The following is a 19,649-nucleotide window of genomic DNA, read 5'->3' on the forward strand; positions in this document are numbered from 1 at the left end:
TATACATATAGCTGATTCACTTTGTTGTACAGCAGAAACCAACACAATTTTCTAAAGCAATTGTCCTCCAATTAAAAAATAAATACATAAAAACTTAAAAAAAAAAAAGAGTGGCTTTCTGCTGTGTGCTTGACTCATATAGTATCAAGGCAAATCTGGGGATTAGCCTGGACCATTAGCTCCATTTGATTAGGGAGGAAACAGAGTCTATTGCCTAAAATGACAGAGGGCCAGGAGCTGAATCCAGGTATTTTTCATTCCTAGGTTGGATCCATTCTCAGCTACACTATACCAGTGCATCTCATACTTTAGTGTGCTTCAGGATCACCTGAAGGAGGGCTTCCTAAAACAGCGTGTGGGACCCAACACCAGAGTCTCCAGGTATTACACATTCCCAGCTGACGTTGCAGATCTTGGAACCACATTTGAGAACCACTGAACTGTGCTCACAAGGGCTACGGATACAAGACCAAGACACAGAGACTGTGAAAAGTAGGTCTCCAGCCAAGACAAAAAAGACCTCTACATTTAGAGCCATTTAATAGCTGATAGGGGGTGCCTTTCGGAAATGGCTGAGCTGTCAGGAGCATATGGATCTTGGATAGTCAATGAAATTTGGTCCAAAGTGCCTCTACCAAAGTGTTAGTCGCTGAGTCATTTCCAACTCTTTGTGACCTCATAGACTGTAGCCCATCAGGCTTTTCTGTCCATAGAATTCTCCAGCCAAGAATAGTGGAGTGGGTAGCCATTCCCTTCTCCAAGGAATCTTCCTGACCCAGCGATCAAACCCTGGTCTCTCACATTGCAGGCAGATTCTTTACTGTCTGAGCCACCAGGGAAGCCCAACTAAAGTCCTTTCTAATTAATTAAACTGTTTGTCTTAAGTGCCAAAGACCAGCTACAGAGAGGTTGGGAGGGAGGGCCATAGGCCCCCTGCAGGAGACCTTTCTCATTATGCCCACAATTCAATTGTGCTTTGAAGATTTAGAATCACTTCCGTAATGGCAATAAAGAAAGGCTGGAAAGTGTTTCTTTAATTTGGATAATATGAAATTACAGTTTAATGAAACATCACACAAAGAACAAGAGGAACTTAAAACATTCACTTCTATTTCTATTTCAAATTTTAAAATTCTATGACAACAATGACATAATTTAAATTTTTGTATCACAGCATATAGATCAGAAAAAAGGTTAACCATCAAAAGGGCTAAAATGTACAATTATTTTAATTTTTATTTTATAAGAACATAGAGGAAAAAAGTTTAAAGATAAATAATTTTAGAAATATTTCAAAATCATGGTCACAAATATGACAAATTTAAGAGGAACAGTGCTTCAAATTTATTGTCCATTCTTTTGACCCTAGGAAGAAAAAAATGCAATACTGTTTATTTCTACAATTTATCAAAGAAAACAGAGTGTCATTTCTGACATTTAATTTAGCCTTTTTTATGTCACAGGAACCCAGTGAAGAATGACTCAAGTAACAGCATCATGGTACCACTTAAGGATTTAAGAGGAATCACTAGAGAGAACAAAATTGGTGATATTGGTGGAGAGGCATGGCAGAGAAATATGAAAAAAGAAATACGTGTGCCATAAAATATCTGGCATACGCATGAACCAGTCTGGAAGAACCATTACTCTTGTGGGCAGGGGTTGTCTATGGAGTGGGGAGTCTCTCTGTTCGTTGTCTCTTTTGGTCATTTGCTGTTTGTTTTGTCTGGTTTGGGTTTTTTTGAAAATTACAGAAGGCTAAAGGGCACGTTCTGAAATCTTGACTGAGCCAAGAATTTAAATTTGATTAGAATCGAGGGGAAGAGAGCAAACATGTGAGGACTTGCCAAATACAGTGCTCAGTGTAAGGCTCTTAACAGTAACCATAGCATTTCATTTTGCAATATGTGATGTAGGTGTTATCTCCATTTTACCAACAAGGAAACTTAAGCTCAAAGAGGTTCAATATTGATTTGTTCAAGGCTACTCAAATAGTTGATGATAGAAGAAGCCATTACCCTTCAAACTGTTTGACTTAAACAGTATATATCAGTTCTGTGTGTAGCCTACCATTGAAAGCAGCTCTTCAATAAACCACCACTCCTTGGTGGTGGTGGTTGTTCAGTGGCTCCGTCATGTCCAACTCTGTAACCCCATGGAATGCAGCAGGGAATTCAAATCTACTTTTTTATGTATTCATTTCTGGAGATTCATCTTGGATTCCATGACCATAGCAAATTTCCCCATGACATGTAAATTGTCTTTACATTTAAAATTCTCCTGCTATAGGTTTAAGTAAGATTTTAGCTATGGCTAGAGGGAAAGGAGTATGTCAAGGCTGTCTATTGTCACCCTGCTTATTTAACTTCTATGCAGAGTACATCATGAGAAACGCTGGGCTGGAAGAAGTACAAGCTGGAATCAAGATCGCCAGGAGAAATATCAATAACCTCAGATATGCAGATGACACCACCCTTATGGCAGAAAGTGAAGAGGAACTAAAAAGCCTCTTGATGACAGTGAAAGAGGAGAGTGAAAAAGTTGGCTTAAAGCTCAACATTCAGAAAACAAAGATCATGGGCACCCAGTCCCATCACTTCATGGGAAATAGATGGGAAACAGTGGAAACAGTGTCAGACTTTAGTTTTTTGGGCTCCAAAATCACTGCAGATGGTGACTGCAGCCATAAAATTAAAAGACGCCTACTCCTTGGAAGGAAAGTTATGACCAACCTAGATAGCATATTCAAAAGCAGAGACATTACTTTGCCAACAAATATCCGTCTAGTCAAGGCTACGGTTTTTCCTGTGGTCATGTATGGATGTGAGAGTTGGACTGTGAAGTAAGCTGAGTGCCGAAGAACTGATGCTTTTGAACTATGGTGTTGGAGAAGACTCTTGAGAGCCCCTTGGACTGCAAGGAGATCCAATCAGTCCATCCTAAAGGAGATCAGTCCTGGGTGTTCATTGGAAGGACTGATGCCAAGGCTGAAACTCCAATACTTCGGCCTCATGCGAAGAGTTGCCTCATTGGAAAAGACTCTGATGCTAGGAGGGATTGGGGGCAGGAGGAGAAGGGGACGACAGGATGAGATGGCTGGATGGCATCACCGACTAGACGGATGTGAGTTTGGGTGAACTCTGGGAGTTGGTGATGGACAGGGAGGCCTGGCGTGCTGCAATTCATGGGGTCGCAAAGAGTCGGACACAACTGCGCAACTGAACTGAACTGAACTGAGAGGATATAAAAATGACATCTAGTATTGCAACTTGCTTCTCTCTTCCTCTTTTGATTCTCACACTCCCAGTCTCACCTTTCTTGCTCACCTTAGTCCCTGAATTTGAGGAACGCATGTGCTCAGAGAGGAGCTGAGGACACGTGATGTCATGTGAAGGAGTGTGAAGGGGAAAGCAAGGGAATGATGCAACGGATGTGAACTTGAGCGATCCTTCTAGTGCCTGCGTGGAGATACTTTTTAAGAAAGAGACTGGAAGTGAAGAAGTCTGAGTGAGAGAATATGGGAACCAAACCAGGGTCCCCAGGGTTGGTACAGCGAAAAGAGGACAGAGTAGAGACACACTTGAGAGGTACGGTACAGTTGTCAGGAGAGGAAGTGTCATAATGTCTGGATAGGTTCCTCACCTCCCAAAGCCTCCATTATGTTTCACCCTCATTACTTCCTCTTTTTCTCTCCCTGCTTTCATTTGAAGAGGGGTCTCAGGCATCCAATAATAGCTGTCGAGTATTCCCGTCAATTAATAAAATTTAAAGTGCCCAACCAACAATGTTACAATCCTAAATGGCTTTGTATTCATAGAATAGCACCATTGCAGTCATTCTGAAATATTCACTAGCAGAAATTGAATTTTCTTTGTTTAAAACTGAATTTACATGATTATAGGGAATGGAGGCTTCTGATTTCTACTTAAGTTTCTACCCTGTTATGAAATAAAAATTTCTTCTTTCTTTTAAATCTATTTCTAATGTTTAAAACTATGACATTTAAAATTTGTTAAAAATATAGTTACAAGAATATTTTAGATTGAGAGTAAGGAACAAGGGGGAAAGTCTATTAGGATATTTTTTATTAAATGTTTCAATTGACTGCATGTTAAAAGGAAAATACGTTGAACTCAAAACAATATATAAGGTAAAATTCAACAGAAAGCAGTTCTCTGGTTGCTAACCCCTCCCCGCCTATTGCTCCCTCTTTGACAAAATATCAAGCTTATTTTAATACATTACAATGGACACTTTAGTCTCATTTCCTCTCTTAGTAAGTTGCTATCACCCTTGGCATGGTCCCATTGATTAAATAGAAAGAAAATATCCTGGGAAAAATACTTCCATTTCTAAAATATGAGTTAATTTTGGTCTGTGAGTAACATAAGAAAAATTGTCCATGAAAAGCATGATTATGCCAAGTCACTTGGAGTATGTAAAATTGGAGATACACCAGCTAAGAGGTGTGATCCAGTAGCAAGGAACCTGGCCTCCAGGCCCTGCAAGCCCTGGGAGAGAACCCTGATCTGACATGATACCTCGACATCCTCATCTGTGAAATGAGTTCAATGAGCTTTGGAGTGTTGTGAGGAATACAGCAAGCAAAGCACCTGATGAACAGCAACTGCCCAATAAATAGCACCTACAGTTATTCTTCTATTCCCCAGTTTTACATAACTACTAGTATTATTCCAAATGAAATTATGAGATAAAAGGAATAGTGATGCCCCGAATTGTGATGCTTTTTCTAGACTCTGATTTTTCTACTGACCAATTTGAGAACATCACACCATAGAATTTATGAGGATAAATACAATGCATTCTTACAGTGGCATGATCCTACTTGAGTTTTACTGGATCTACCCAAAGGGATTAGTTCCCAGAGGCACCAGAAAGACCTTGCTATATAGCCCAGCATGGAACCTCAGACCTTTAGAAGAAGAGTCATAGATGAACTTGTTTCAAAACACTTTTCTATTGCTAATGATGCAGAGTAGGTTTGCTGGAAGATTAGGAACCAGTATATTGCTGCTAATCTTCCTTTAGTTTGAAGAAAGGAAAGTCGTCCACTTATAATCTGTCCCCATGTTTTAAATTGCATTTAAAGGGTTTACCTACACCTTTTATGGCAAATATTTCTCAATTCACTGAAAAAAAAATAAAACCATTGTACCACATGATAAGGGGAAAATATTTTCTTTCCCCTTTCATTAAAAAAAAAAACCCCAAACATAACAATGAATAATGAAAGGAAAACAAATGAAGCCATTCCATTCCATGGAGGAGGGGCAGAGTAGCTGCAGGGGACAGCTGCAGTGTGTCTGGCATCCCAATTCTTTCCTTTCTCATCACTTTATTACTTACTGAACCAAGAATGTAGACAATTTCAGCTACGGTTGTTTTGCATTTTAATTTGTCAAGTTAAATTTTACGTGGTGCTCATTTGCCCCATGCACTGAGTGCTGAGCCCATAGGATCACTTCAGTGTGTTGTTGTATGGAGCCACACAAGCAGGGGACTCTCAGTCCTTTACCAGCTCCACCCCTTCCCATGAGGCCCTACAGATTTGGAAGGACTCACTGTCTTGGTCAGCCTGGACTGCTGTAACATACAACCAGAGAATGGATGGCTTAAGCCACAGATATTTGTTACAGTTCTGGCAGCTGGACTTCCAAAATCAAGGTGTCAACAGATTCAGTGTCTGGTGGGAGCCCACTTCTGGTTTGTAGATTGTCCCCTTCTTGCTGTATACTGTTTTGGGGAAGAGAGAAAAAGCACTGGTCTTTTTATTTTCTTTAAGGGCACTAACCCCATCACAGAGTCTCTGATGACTGTCATGACCTCATCCAAATCTAATTACTGCCCAAAGACCCGCACCTCTTAATACCATCATAGTAGGGGTTAGGGCTTAGAATTTGGGGGTGATAACATTGGAGAAGGAAATGGCAACCCACTCCAGTATTCTTGCCTGCAGAAGTCCTTGGACAGAGGAGCTTGGCAGGCTACAGTCACAGTCACAGAGTCAGACGCAATCGAAGCAACTTAGCATGCATGCGCATGGACGAGTATTTAGTCTGTGGCACTCACACCATGCTTTCGTGTTTGTCAAAATCATCAAACCCTTCACACCTCTTTCAAACATTTCTTCCTCCGATTTTAGTCGGGTGCCAATTGACTGCATGCTCATACACCAGCACTGTGCGGCCTTCAGTAAGATGCTATCAACTTTTTGTGTCTCTCCCCTCCCCAATCCATATGTTAAAACCCTAATCCCCACACTGTGATGGTGTTTTGCAATAAGTCATTTGGGAGAAGTTTACATGAGGTCATGAGTGTGGAGCTCCCATGATGAGATTAATGTCTGTAAAAAATAGGAGACAGTAAGATTGCTCTTCTCTAGAATTGGGCCCTGGAAAGGCTATGTGAGCACTCAGTGAGCAGGCAGTCATCCACAAGCCAGGAAGAAGGCCTCACCAAAACCCAACCATGCTAGCACTTTGATCTTGACTTCCAGTCTCTGGAACTGTGAGAAATAAATACGTGTTGGTTAAGCCACCCAGTCTATGGCATTTTTTAATAGCAGCTGAGCTGACTGGGACACAAGATGACTTCAATTCTACTAAACTGAAAAGGCACAGGAAGGAAGAAATAAAGAATGTGGTGATTCCTAAGGGTGTGCTTGATTCATTTTTGAAAACATGTTTTTGAACTTACAGAAACAAATCCTTAGGAGGGAATATTTTTCATCATGATATTGACTGTTACATATGGATCTGAAAAAAAAATTGATTTTGTTCTACAATACAACCACAATTTTCCCCAAATCCTCCTTCAAACCACCACTTTCTTCTTTTTATTTTTTATGATTTTTCATAGCTTTCAAGTTTTCTGCTGCTGCTGCTACTACTGCTAAGTAACTTCAGTCGTGTCTGACTCTGTGCAACCCCATAGACAGCAGCCCACCAGGCTCCTCCATCCCTGGGATTCTCCAGGCAAGAACACTGGAGTGGGTTGCCATTTCCTTCTCCAATGCATGAAAGTGAAAAGTGAAAATGAAGTCACTCAGTCATGTCCAACCCTCAGTGATCCCGTGGACTGCAGTCCACCAGGCTCCTCCGTCCATGGGACTTTCCAAGCAAGAGTACTGGAGTGGGGTGCTGTTGCCTTCTCCAGAGTTTCCTGCTATGTACTATATTTACACAAGAGAATTTTAATTTTCAGGCAGACACTTGAAAGTGAAGCTTTAAAAGCATTTTCAGTGTTTTGTTTATATGAAAAAGTGTGAATCAGCAGCATATTTTGCAATGTTTATTAGTTTTAAATAAAAATTTTAAAATATTATTTATCCAATTCAGCATGTAGGGAATCTAACAACACAACTACATGAAGATTCATTAAAAGTAGAGTTACTATGTAGAATTCTGTATCTGAACAAATGATCCACCTTTCCTTCTAAAAAAATTGTTTGTTTTCTAGAGTTTTGATAAATGATCCATTTATTCTACTGCTGAAAATTATACCTAATGTAGCTGAGATTTCTGCATGATAACAAAGGTTTGTTCAGGCTGCACATATTTCTTTTGGGCTTGGGGCAACAGCGGTGTATTTATTAATATAGGACATTGTATCCCATTATGTCAGCCACTCATCCTTGCTAATGAAATGTGATTTTCCACCCCTACAGATTAAGTGGCATCAAGTTATCCAAGAACATTCACCAAAGACATGCTTATTAAATTTATCTAGAACCCTCAACCGCACTAGTACTCCATTTTATGTGAATTGTATAACTAAAATTCTGTTCAGAAGTGATATTAAGTAAAGCTTGTGCTAGGGAAAGAAGTTTCATCAGAATCTCTTGGGACATGTGTTAAAAATGCACATTCCCTGTCTCCAACCCCAGAATTTCTGATGTAGTGTGGCAGGACCTGGAAAGGATTCTGAAACCTAGTTTCACAAGAACATTGGGTGATTCTGATGTCATTGAACCACTTTGAGTAACATGTTGCAGTTCTACTGGGTCCTAAACTCAGCACAGAAACCACACACCTAGAAACTGTTCTGAGCAAGATGGGCAAAGGCAAAAATCTGTGAAGTCACAGAATCTTTCTCTGCTTTCAATTAATTTTCTCTCTCCAGGCACTTTAGGTGGTCTCACTGTTGGGTTTCCATGGGGCTGGCTTACCAAGCTCTGTATATATATTTTTTCATTCTTTTTTCCCTATCCTTCACTCGAGGTTAAACCTCAGTGTTGTGGGGTTATGCCTAAAATGATAGCCAGATGTCTGATTAGCCACCCATGTGAAGGAGTTATGACTGTCAACTCTTTAATGGGTGGTTCTCCTAGGCATATGTTCCTTTTAACAAATGACTCTAGAAAGTTAGGTCATTTGCCACAAGGGAGGGATCTCAAATACTAAATTGCTCTGGCAGTACAGTGGGGGTGGTGATTTTGGTATGCTTGCCTTGTTTCTCAGAGAGTTGCTTGTAAAATCAACTCTTTTCCTAAGAATGTACAGGATTTCCTTTGCAGATTTATGAAGACGTTGAAGAGGACACGACTGACCACAAAAGGCATCAAGAGTGCCAAATTCTTGTCTTCCAGCTTTACTGGTTGGTGTTGATAGGATGAAACTAGAAAAAAATTGGCTAACATAACCCAAAATTACTTGACCCTGATATAATCCTAACTTGAATCATAAGGCCAGTCTGCAGTGGGAAATACCTCTTTTTAGGCTGTTTAACCCACAAAACAGGGACCCAGTATCAACCATAGGAATTTTGAACCAGAAGTCATTTGTGCTATTCTTCCAATAAACCCACTCTAACCCTCAAGGAAGCCAAAGCCTTGCATCTTAATGGTCTGGCAGAGGAGGAGAGGACGCAGGGTGGGTGATGAGGGAGCCCAGGATAAATCTGACCTAATGAAGAGAAATAGCTCTGAGGTCTGAATCTGGTCTTACTATCCACTAAGCTGGGCAAGTCATGTAAACTCTTTAGGTTCCGTTTACTATCTGTGAAATGGACACATACTAAATATTCAGTTTATATTTCTATTATCATATCATTAATGTTATCATCAGCCCTTTTGGAAAAAGAAAGCTGAATCTGATGTTGATGTAAATCAGTCTCTTGCCTGGGGTAGAAGTAGAAAGAAGGGGTAAATTTTGGTTATAAACAAGATACACAGGTAAATAAGAGAGACAGATCAAGTATTAACATACCAAACTTTCCATGTTAGCATTTAAAATGGAACGAGAAGTGTCTGCCCTATTCTGGAAACTTACACTGACATGTCCATTCTGGATAAGTCTTGCAGAAAGTGTGATGAACGCTGTCAGGGACACACAGAGCATGGCAGAGCTCAGGCACAGGTCGACGGGTTGCAGTGTCAGATGGTACTCTTCATAGTGTGGTGGGTCCACACAGACTGATGGGAATTTTGCATACGGAAAAGGAAAAGCAACTGCATAACCGAGGTAATTGATCCCTGCAATCCCTGAGAGTGAGTAGAAGCAATACGGGCCAAGGAGAGCAGAAACCAAGGCTACTGTAAAATGAAGTGCGCATCCCATCGTGCTCAGAATCACAGAGGTGAAACTAGCTTCCCACTGAAAATGAAACATAAATAGATTATTACTTTGGGAGCTCGATTTTTTAGAAGCTTCTTAGCAGCATGAGGGAAAAAGAGAGGCTGCCTATTAATCTTTCCTACTGGGAAATGAAGGAGAAATGGGTTACAGCCATCTCTTTAGGTCCTTTTGTTTTCCTCTTGACCCTTCAATATGGGAGAATAACATATCAACCCACTGGGGCAGAAATGAAATCAACTCCATTCAAGAAACATTTATTTATCTCCTATCACATGTTGAGAACCAATCTAAGGTGGGAAAAACAGAAATGAGTGAACAGAATCCCTGCCTTACTCTGAAAGTGAAAGTGAAGTCACTCAGTTGTGTCCAATTCTTTGCGACCCCAGGGACTGTAGCCTACCAGGCTTCTCCGTCCATGGGATTCTCCAAGCAAGAATACTGGAGTGGGTTACCATTTCCTTCTCCAGGGTATCTTCTCGACCCAGGGATCACTCAGGGATCAAACCCTGGTCTCCCGCATTGGAGGCAGACGCTTTAACCTCTGAGCCACTCTAGGACTTGGTTATTCAGGGTGTGGTCCATGGTCCAGGAGAACTGACACCCTCTGGGAACTTCTTAGAAGTGGAGAATCTCAGTCTTTTGCAGATCTTCTGAGTCAGAATCTGCATTTTAACCAGATCCCCAGGTAACTCACGCATAAAGTTTCAGAAGCCCTGCTGTGGCCATAGAAAGAGGAGCTATAATCTCCTCAAGGTAGTCTTTCTGTACTTGACTTTATACTGTTGAAATGCAAGACATAGATTTCTCATCCTTTTTATGGGAGAGGCAGTAGAGAGATTGGAAAGAGGTCCCAAACAGGAATTGAGAACTTGAAAATGAATCATTAAAACAGACAAGACTACAGATCCATTTTTGTAAAATGTAATTCAGGAAGACTAACACTGGTTCTGTTCTTCCCAAACTATTTATGAAATACTTAAATACCAAAATCACAGTAACCTGTGGAAAATGCTTGGAGCAGGTATCAGACAAAAATTAGTCATTTAAAACAGTGTTTTATTGAAATGCATCATAGTAAGGCATAAATTAGACAAAATTCAGTTTTAATCAGAAATCACCTTCTTTGTGTTCTATCCTGAACTAGTAGAGATTTGACCTTCAAACTTACTCTGCCACTTTACTTGACATCTATATATTTACCAGGTATCTCTGCGTCCACTCTTTGTGAGCCAACAGTAGGAGGATACCAGTTGTGATGGCCTGTAAAAGGAACATGGTAAAACAACATCCATGAGAGAAGGTACCTCTGGAAAGGGTTCAATCTGCTTCACAGTTTGACAACTTTATCATGAACTGGAAGGAATTGGAGACAGCTAAATGGGTTTATGGCTTTGATCGCCTCCTCATCAGTGATGCCAATGAGGAAAAGAAGCCATCAGTGTCACAAAGATACAATTCACACAGGCTCATTTTTTAAATTTTCTGTCTTGCCATTGCCATCACAGTTATAACCTTTACTACTGTAAGATGTCACTGCAATAAAAGCTTGGCTTTATAACCCTTGCCATATGTTTTATTTTGATTAATAGTCTATTGTTCGTCTCTCTCACAAATTGCTAAAATTACAAACAGAAGGAACTGGAATGGAAATGTGTCACGAAACTTCCTCCCCACCCCACCCCACCCCTCGCCCCCCGACAAACCCTCCCAGTAGCAGCATATCTTTTACTGTTTGCTTTCTTCAGAGATTTTGCAGGCTTGCCCTGCTGGTGGGATACAAATCCATGATCTCTATTTTTCAAGTAATGAAAACTGTCATTAGAATAAATGCATGACGGGGCATTTATGGTTCTAGGGACAGTGGTGTCCAACTTTCCAAAAGAGATTTTTTTAACAGTCTCCATTGAAGAAAAAGGTCCCAAATGCAGAATGAAAATAGTTCAGCAAAGGAGGGAATGGTATCATCAGAATTGAGTAACAGATAGTGGGGAAAAATTCTGGACTCATCTTTGATTTGGCGCCGGGTCTGATGGAGACCTTTGTGGCCACTGAATCCAGAAATTGCTTATTCCCAACCCATAAATAATTTGTCCCTGTGCAAGGATTGTTTTGAGGTTGAGAGAGAAAACCAGGAAGAGATGTACCTGCAATAAGATATAGAATGAGGACAGGACTAAAAGTAGTTACAATTTAAGATTTTGACAGAGAAATAAACTTCACTGTATGGTATCAACAAATTTAAGGAGAAAAAAAATAAGAGTTTTTACCAAAATGGTTTTGCGGGGTATTACTTTTTGTAGCTCCAGGTCTAGTATATTTATTGTTTTGAGAAGCAGATTTTCATCTTCCTGGCATATTCTATTTTGAATATTGGATTTAGAGAATTTGAGAGTGAGGGGGAAAAGCACACACACATACATTCACACAAAACTTCTCATGTAGCTAAGCCTGAAATTCCAAATTTGGCATCACCATCCCATTAAACTCCCATGGATAAAAACAGAACCATCTGTAGTCAAACGAGGTTGGGCTTGATTCTGCAAGAGGAAAGTTTCCAAGCGACCCTATGGAGGTTGAGCCAGCTTAAATAGTACAACAAAACAGGAGAATTATTAAGAGCAACTGTAGCAGTGATGCTAAGCCTGGGGCCAATCTCTGCTTTCAGAGGCAAAGTGCTCAACTGACACGTCACTCCTCCACGCATGAGAAACTCTAAAGCAAACGAAATAAAAAGCAAAAGAGCGCCTCTCCTGATTGAAGCCCAAGTATATAACTGACATTATCAGATGCTTACATTCTAGATTGCCTTAACTACATTGGCACAAACCATTTCTTTCCTTTCAAAAGTTGAAAAATCCTGCAGAATTGCAGCTGCCTGTTATTTCTGTTGTAGCTGCCAGCTTGAATTTTGCTTTGTTTACACAAAACTTTGAAAAAGATCTTTCATGGGGGAGGTTGGTGTATGAATGCCATTCAGTAACTTGTTCAACCCACCCTGAGGATGGTGACTCAGGACCCAAGCACACCCATCTCTCTTGGTGCCTGGCTGTGGGTGGGACATGGAGTGAGGGTGTTCCCCCAAGAGTCACGGGCTTTCCCCTTGCCTCCGTTCATTACAAATATATATATTTTTAGATAGGGAAAAAGAAAAGAATTTAAAAAGGAGAGATTTGCGAATAGGGAAGAGAAGTCAATTGGGAAAAGGAAATGGTGACGTTTTGAGAGGTGAAGAGTTGGGCAGACAGGGGCAGTCCGGTTGTGAGGAAAGGCAGGGGGGAGGCTGGGGTTGGGGAGGGTGTGAGTGCAGAGGATGACCCAGCCCTGCAGCCTCTGCCTTCTTGTCTGGCTATGGACTTGTTCTCCGGGAGCAGCTTGAGGGACATTACTTGGGTCTGGCAAAAGTTGCTGCTCACATTCTGCATGCTAATTGTGAACCTTCCCACTAAATCTTTAAATGGCCCCTGTAAGGATGCAGTTCCCAGAAGCAGATGAATTGAAGGAAGCAGAGAGCTTCACAGCAGAAATAGGAACTTTTAGAGGAATCCTTATAATATAGGTTAATTTATTCACTTACAGGCGTCTATTTTGGGGGTACTTGTTCATGATAGGCACTATGCCAATGGAATACGATAATAACAATGAGAATTTATTGTGCACTTACTGGATACCAGGTACTCTACCAAACGCTTTACAAGTGTTAATTCGTTTAATCCTCACAATGAATGACCCTAGGAGGTAAATCATTTTCTAGTTTTTAACTGAGGCACAGAGAAGCTAAATAAGAAAAGCAAGCTCACCAAGCAATAATTATACAAACTGTGGCTCCAACTCTCAACGGAATTTACAGTCCAGATGTGAAAGGAAGGACATAAGAATGTCCACAAAATGAGGCAGGAAGAGTGAGTGCTTTCTGTGTGAGAAGAGGTCGATGACAAGATACCACTTCCGGGGGACAATCGCTGATGGAGGCGATTGCTTGAGGGATGGTTGTGATTTCAGTGGGAGAGACAGAGGAAAGGGCAGCCCGGGCAGCTGGGACTTCATATACACAGTGAGGAACATGGCAGGCGTGCTTGGGGAATGAAAAGTGAGAGGAGCCTGGACCATCAGAGGGTCGGTCCCTGGCAGAGAGGTGTAGGAAACCAGGCTCGAGAGCCACAAGAGGCCAGGTGGAGGAGGGCCTCGAAATCCAGGCTAACAAACCTGAACTTTGGATGATGAAGTGACACTGAAGATTTTCAAACACAGGACTAGATGGACAGAACAGAGGTTTGGAAAGATAAGCCATCTGTTGCATGCTGGATAGGTATGGAGTAAGACCTAGAGATCTCTGTAAGACCCTGCTCGTCAAGCTTTTTCTTTAAACCTCTACCCATAGTAAGATACATATTTTGCACCATGGCCAAGTTATAAATATTTTTACACGATAACACATAACTTTATTATGTGATATAACTCTTTTCTGTTTGATTCTATTCTATATGTTTAAATACTCACTACCCCACAGCTTGATTTTATAATCCACTAACACACAGATTCTCAGTTTAGCTATCAAAGTTTCAAGGCGTAAAACCTGAGTGGGGTGGGGAGTGGTAAGGAGGTAGGCGGGGGTGTGCATGAGAACAAAAAAGGAAAAGAACAGAGATTTTGCCTTGTGGGAAAAACGCCAGTTACTTGGCAATGGATTGGATGTGGTGGGGTGGAAGTGGGGCTGAGGGCTGAATTAGTGTGTTGCTGCCCTAAGCACAGTCTTAAGAACCAGTAGTATCTCATCTCTTGGGAACTTGTTAGACATGCAGAATCTCAACTGCCCTTTAGAGTCATGGAATCAGAGCCAACATTTTTAACAAAATCTCTAGTTGATTTGGCTTCCCAGGTGGCTTCAGTGGTAAAGAAATTGCCCACCAATGCAGGAGACGTAGGAGACACAAGTTCAATCCCTGGCTCAGGAAGATCCCCTGGAGAAGGAAATGGCAACCCATTCCAGTATTCTTGCTTTGAGAATCCCCTGGATGGAGGAGCCTGGCATTGCTCTGTCCATGGAGTTGTAGGGAAGTGGACACAACTGAGCACGCATGTGCACACTGGCCACAAGTGTGCTAGTTGGTTCGTATGCACATTTCAGTTTGAGAAACACTAGAGGAAAGTGAAAGAAAGTGAAAGTGAAGTCACTCAGTCGTGTCCGACTCTTTGCGACCCCGTGGACTGTAGCCTACCAGGCTCCTCCATCCGTGGGATTCTCCAGGCAATAGTACTGGAGTGGGTTGCCATTTCCTTCTCCAGGAGATCTTCCCAAACCAGGGATCGAACCCGGGTCTCCCGCATTGCAGGCAGATGTTTTACCATCTGAGCCACCAGGGAAGCTAGAGGAAAGGAGTCAAAATTCACTTGAGAGTTTGAAATTGAGTTCAAAGACTACCAAGTCAGAAGAAGAAATAAGTGCTTTTGGTGGTAATATGATCACATTTTTGGACAAATTAAGCTTCAAAAAGCTTAGGATATCTAAGTGGAAAACTGACCATTGGCTGCTTGGAAATCACAAGACTGTGACACTATAAGAGTCTTGAGCATTTGGTGCCATCAAACCCCTTCTCTAACGGATGAGGAAACTGGAGATTGCATGAATGAGTCTAGCCCGATTTTCTCCAAAGTTCCTATCTCCAAGCAGGACTGTGGGTACAGCACTGCTGCTCACTGCTGGCCAAGTCACTGGACCCTGCAGGCTTTAGGTCTTGTTTTTAAATTCACTGCACTTCAGTCTCTTCATCAGAACTTGATCTACAGGCCAGGTTTTGCAGGATTAAAGTGGAGCTCAGTCCTTAAGGCACTATGATCTCCTTGCTGCAGACTTTCTGGCAGCTGATACCTTTAAATAACCTACATCAGAAATCCTAGGAAAACTGCCTATCGCGTTGCTGTCCAAATTGAGGTGAGAGTCTGAAATGAATATTTGTGAAGACTAGAAAGCCTTGAATGAAAGTCACCAAACAAATACAAAGTATAGATGAATTCTAAAAATTTCTCTCTTCCAATCTCAAAAGAGATATGGAGTCATTTTCAAAAGAAAATATTATTGAAGTGTAAAAATCATCTTTCCACCACATGAAGATATATTTCACACACAAGTTGAGAAGTGATTGGCAGAGATGGCTGTAGGATGAGTCAGAGACCTTTTGAGATTGACCCTGATCAGACAGAGCTGCGGTTTACTATGAAAACTCACTAGGAAAAAAAAAAATCAGACTGTTCCAAATTTAGATATTATTGAAAGAGTGAGCTTTCTTATTGCTTTCCTTCTCATGAGGGTTTTTTTTCCTGCTTAAGTATAAATATCAGCTGGACCTTTATTCTTTGCAATCTAATCAGAGTTCAACTGTATAAGGAGTTTTGTCCTATCAAAATGGAGAGCATGGGATTCACCACTCATTTAACACTGGCAATATCAGGCAAATATCAGGCAAACATTGGCAAATATCAGCAATATTTACTGAATATCTAGCATGATATTTACTCACTCCGTTTTAAGTATTGGACATATAGCAGTGAACAAAATAGAAAAAAAATCCTGCCTTTGTACAATGTACAGTTGGGGGGAAGGGTGACAATAAATAAGTCAATTACATTGTATATTAGATGGTATTAAGGGCTATGGGTGAAAAATAGAACAATGTATGAGAGACTGAGAATACCAATGTGGGAGAGGTTTATAATTTTAAATACAGCAATGAGGGAGAAAGTGAGAAAGTGACATTTGACCCAAGAACTGAAGGAAGTTAGGGAATAAGCTGTGTGAGAAAAGGCTTCAGACAGAGAACTGGCAGTGCAAAGGCCCTGAGGCAGACACACCTTGGAATGTGAATGAGCTGAATGGAAAGAAATGAGATAAAAGTAGAGCGGCAGGAGGTGAGGGCCAGGAGGTAACACGATAGGGAGCTCAGCATGTCACCAGGGAACAGAGTGGGAGAGTGAGGCAGGTGCAAGGGATTAGGAACAAAGGGCTTGGGCAGAGAGTGGGGCATAAATCAAAAGCATGGCATTAACTAGCATTTGTAGGGCTTTAAAACTGGCAAAACTCTTTATTATGAAGTCTTTGTTCAAATTGTGTTCCTTCTCTCTGAGCCTCTTAGGTTAGACAGTTTCACATGGGCTCTCTACCTGTGAAAGTCCATGTTCTATAGGTAAAGGCAATGAAGAGCCAGCTGAATGAGGGCCCTGCTCTTGACTACATATCAAGAATGTCAAAGTCAGGCCTTGAACAAGGCCCACCTTCCCAAATCCTAACTCTCTGACTCTACCTCCCTATACTGCCACTCGCAAGGTCAGAAAGCCACTGACTAGTTCTGTGCTACCAGATCATCTCTCTGGGCCTGATCAGCTAAATGAAGCACGATTAGTGAGACAGGTGTTTGGTGTAGAAAGTTTATATTCAATAATTTGTGAACTAAATCAAATCACCAATATCTGTTGACTATATTATGATAGACCCAGCAGGGATAAGCAAAGATTTATAAGAAAGGGACACAGGGTTGAGCTATAACCATGGTTTTGTTAAACTGTGGGTCAGTTGTAAAGTCAGAATTTTCTTTTTAAAATTGAATAGAAAATACGAGAATTTGCTTCACATAGAAGCTAAAGTATTTTTTGGTGAATCTTTTGTTCTATAAATTGAGTTATATGTATGTTTCAATATCTATCTTTTTCCCTTGAAAGATTTATTTATGTACATTTCAGGTCTTGATGTAAAATACTTTTCTTACTCTGGATCACCAACAAAGAAGCTGGTAGTCATCTGTATAAGTGTAACTGTCATCTCTGCATTCTAGTAGATGTTTAATAAACATTTTCTTGAATGACTATGTGGTTTGTGGTAGGGGTTGGGGGAAAGAGGAAAAGTTCAACACTTGGGTGGTGCTTGTAAAAAAATGTGTTAAATAAAGAAAAGAAAAATGCCATCAAGTGGTTTCGACATTCAGTTCCTTGCTCCTCCCATCCGGTGTTCCTCCACCTGCACACCATCATTAAACGCCCCCCCCCCCAGACTGCGTGCCTTTAATAGCAAGACTTTATTTTACTTTTCCATTGTAACTCAAGCTTGCAGTAGGCTATCAATGTATATTTATTTAATAAATAAATTAAAATGATATTTCCTAGGGATTTGCTTTTAAACGGTGTCTCCATTAAAGTTTGATTTAAAAAAAAAAAAAGACTTAAGGGAATTCCCTTAAGGCTTCCCCTTCCAATGCAGAGGGGTGAGGGTTCAATTCCTGGTCGGGAAACTAAGATCCCACATGCCTCACAGCCAAAAAGACCAAAAAACAAACAAAAAACAAAAACAAAAAACCCACACAAAAACAAACATAAAACAGAAGGAATATTGTAACGAATTCAATAAAGACTTTTCAAATGGTCTGTGTGAAAAAAAATCTTAGAAAAAGGACAAGATATTGCCCCTCTCAACAGTGGCTATATTGTAAGAGAAAACTCCATAAGATCAACAAGTTTCAAAATTGAATTATCTAGTTTCCAGTAATGAGTATCAGGCATCCCGGGAAACAATGAGAGAAGGATTTGTTGAGCGCTCAGGCCTCTGTAACACCTCTTCGATCATGCCGCCATGGTGGCCGCCTACTCCAAGGCTAAGTGTGTTTGTTTCTTTGACCCAGGAAGCTGAGGCACCATATCGTTGTTCAACTGTGAGACCATTTAACAGGCAGACACTGAGCAGTTACTTAGTATCCACATGTATTTGGCACATGCAGGTTTGGCAACATATGAAGCTAGTGAAGCCGATCACCCAACTTCTTCAGTTATTTTCAGTGCAAACATGTATACTATCATGTAAGAATTGAATCGCCAGTCTATGTCTGACACAGGGTGCAGCATGCTTGGGGCTGGTACATGGGGATGACCCAGAGAGATGTTGTGGGGAGGGAGGTGGGAAGGGGGTTCATGTTTGGGAACGCATGTAAGAATTAAAATTTTAAAATTTAAAACATAAAAAACTAAAAAAAAAAAAAAAGAAAATGATGGGGCTAAGCCCCTAAGATCTGGGGCTTGCAAACTTCTTGGTCACATAAACACACCTTAGTGTTTCTAATAGAAGTATTTGCCTGAAAATTATTTTACTTTGTTCATTTAAAAATTATTTTTCATGGTTTGTATTTTCTTTCTAAACTCTAAGTTTGACAGATAGATTCCAATTTCCCAGAATGTCAAGGTGAGAACAGTAAAATAAAGTAACTTTTGAGAGAATAGCATTTCATTATAGTATATCTCACTTGTTGTGTGTGTGTGCATGCTAAGTCACTTCAGCCATGTCCGACTCTTTGCAACCACACAGACTGAAGCCCACCAGGCTCTTCTGTCCATGGGATTCTCCAGGCAAGAATACCGCAGTGGGCTGCCCTGCCCTCCTTCAGGGGATCTTCCCAACCCAGAGATTGAACCAATGTCTCTTATGTCTCCTGCATTGGCAGGCAGGTTTGCCACCTGATATACTGTATACATAATTAAATGACATTAAGAAAAACTTGTATTTTAAAAGATAACTAATAGAAATCAATGTTCTAAGGTACAATCTGATTTTCTGTAGAATTTTTATGTCTTCATGTTGTTGAAAAACTTTAAAAGATATATCATTCTCATCCCTCTTTCCCCTCCCTCTTTCCTTTATTCTCTCCACATGTGTAATAAAAACATTCATATTAAATATTTTCCTACCAAAACTCCATTCCAGATGGGACAAGCAATCCAGACACTCCATCCTGTGAACCAAAACTTGCAGGAAAAGACTGGGAAGAAAGCAATAACTCCAGAGAATACACTGAGAGCCCCCAGAGTAATGAGAACCCAGCCAGCAGACTGGTATAAATGCTGCATTTTCCTCTGTGACTTGGGTCCTGGGTCTCAAAGCCGTCTCGTTACCAAAACATGAGACTATGTCAGGCCTTGAAAAACAGAAGTTTCTAAGAGACAGTAGCCATGACTCATGTGGACCGTTGATCCACTTGGAAACAAGATTACGTTTGTTTTTAGTGAAATAATAACAAAATG

The 19,649-nt window shown here is 40.8% G+C and overlaps 1 protein-coding gene across 1 annotated transcript; it reads right to left on the bottom strand.

Annotated features, from left to right (window-relative positions):
• Positions 1-1,012: 1,012 nt before the first annotated feature.
• On the bottom strand, positions 1,013-19,536 carry TMEM212 (transmembrane protein 212). Its single transcript, XM_069579846.1, has 4 exons — positions 19,317-19,536; positions 10,797-10,856; positions 9,291-9,614; positions 1,013-1,365 (listed from the first exon to the last, which is right to left on the bottom strand). Exons 1-4 carry the CDS (start codon positions 19,473-19,475, stop codon positions 1,345-1,347), a joined length of 564 nt encoding a protein of 187 aa, XP_069435947.1. The 5' UTR covers positions 19,476-19,536; the 3' UTR covers positions 1,013-1,344.
• Between the last annotated feature and the right edge of the window lie 113 nt (positions 19,537-19,649).

The sequence above is a fragment of the Ovis canadensis genome, chromosome 1, assembly GCF_042477335.2.
Source record: "Ovis canadensis isolate MfBH-ARS-UI-01 breed Bighorn chromosome 1, ARS-UI_OviCan_v2, whole genome shotgun sequence".
Lineage (NCBI taxonomy): Eukaryota > Metazoa > Chordata > Mammalia > Artiodactyla > Bovidae > Ovis > Ovis canadensis.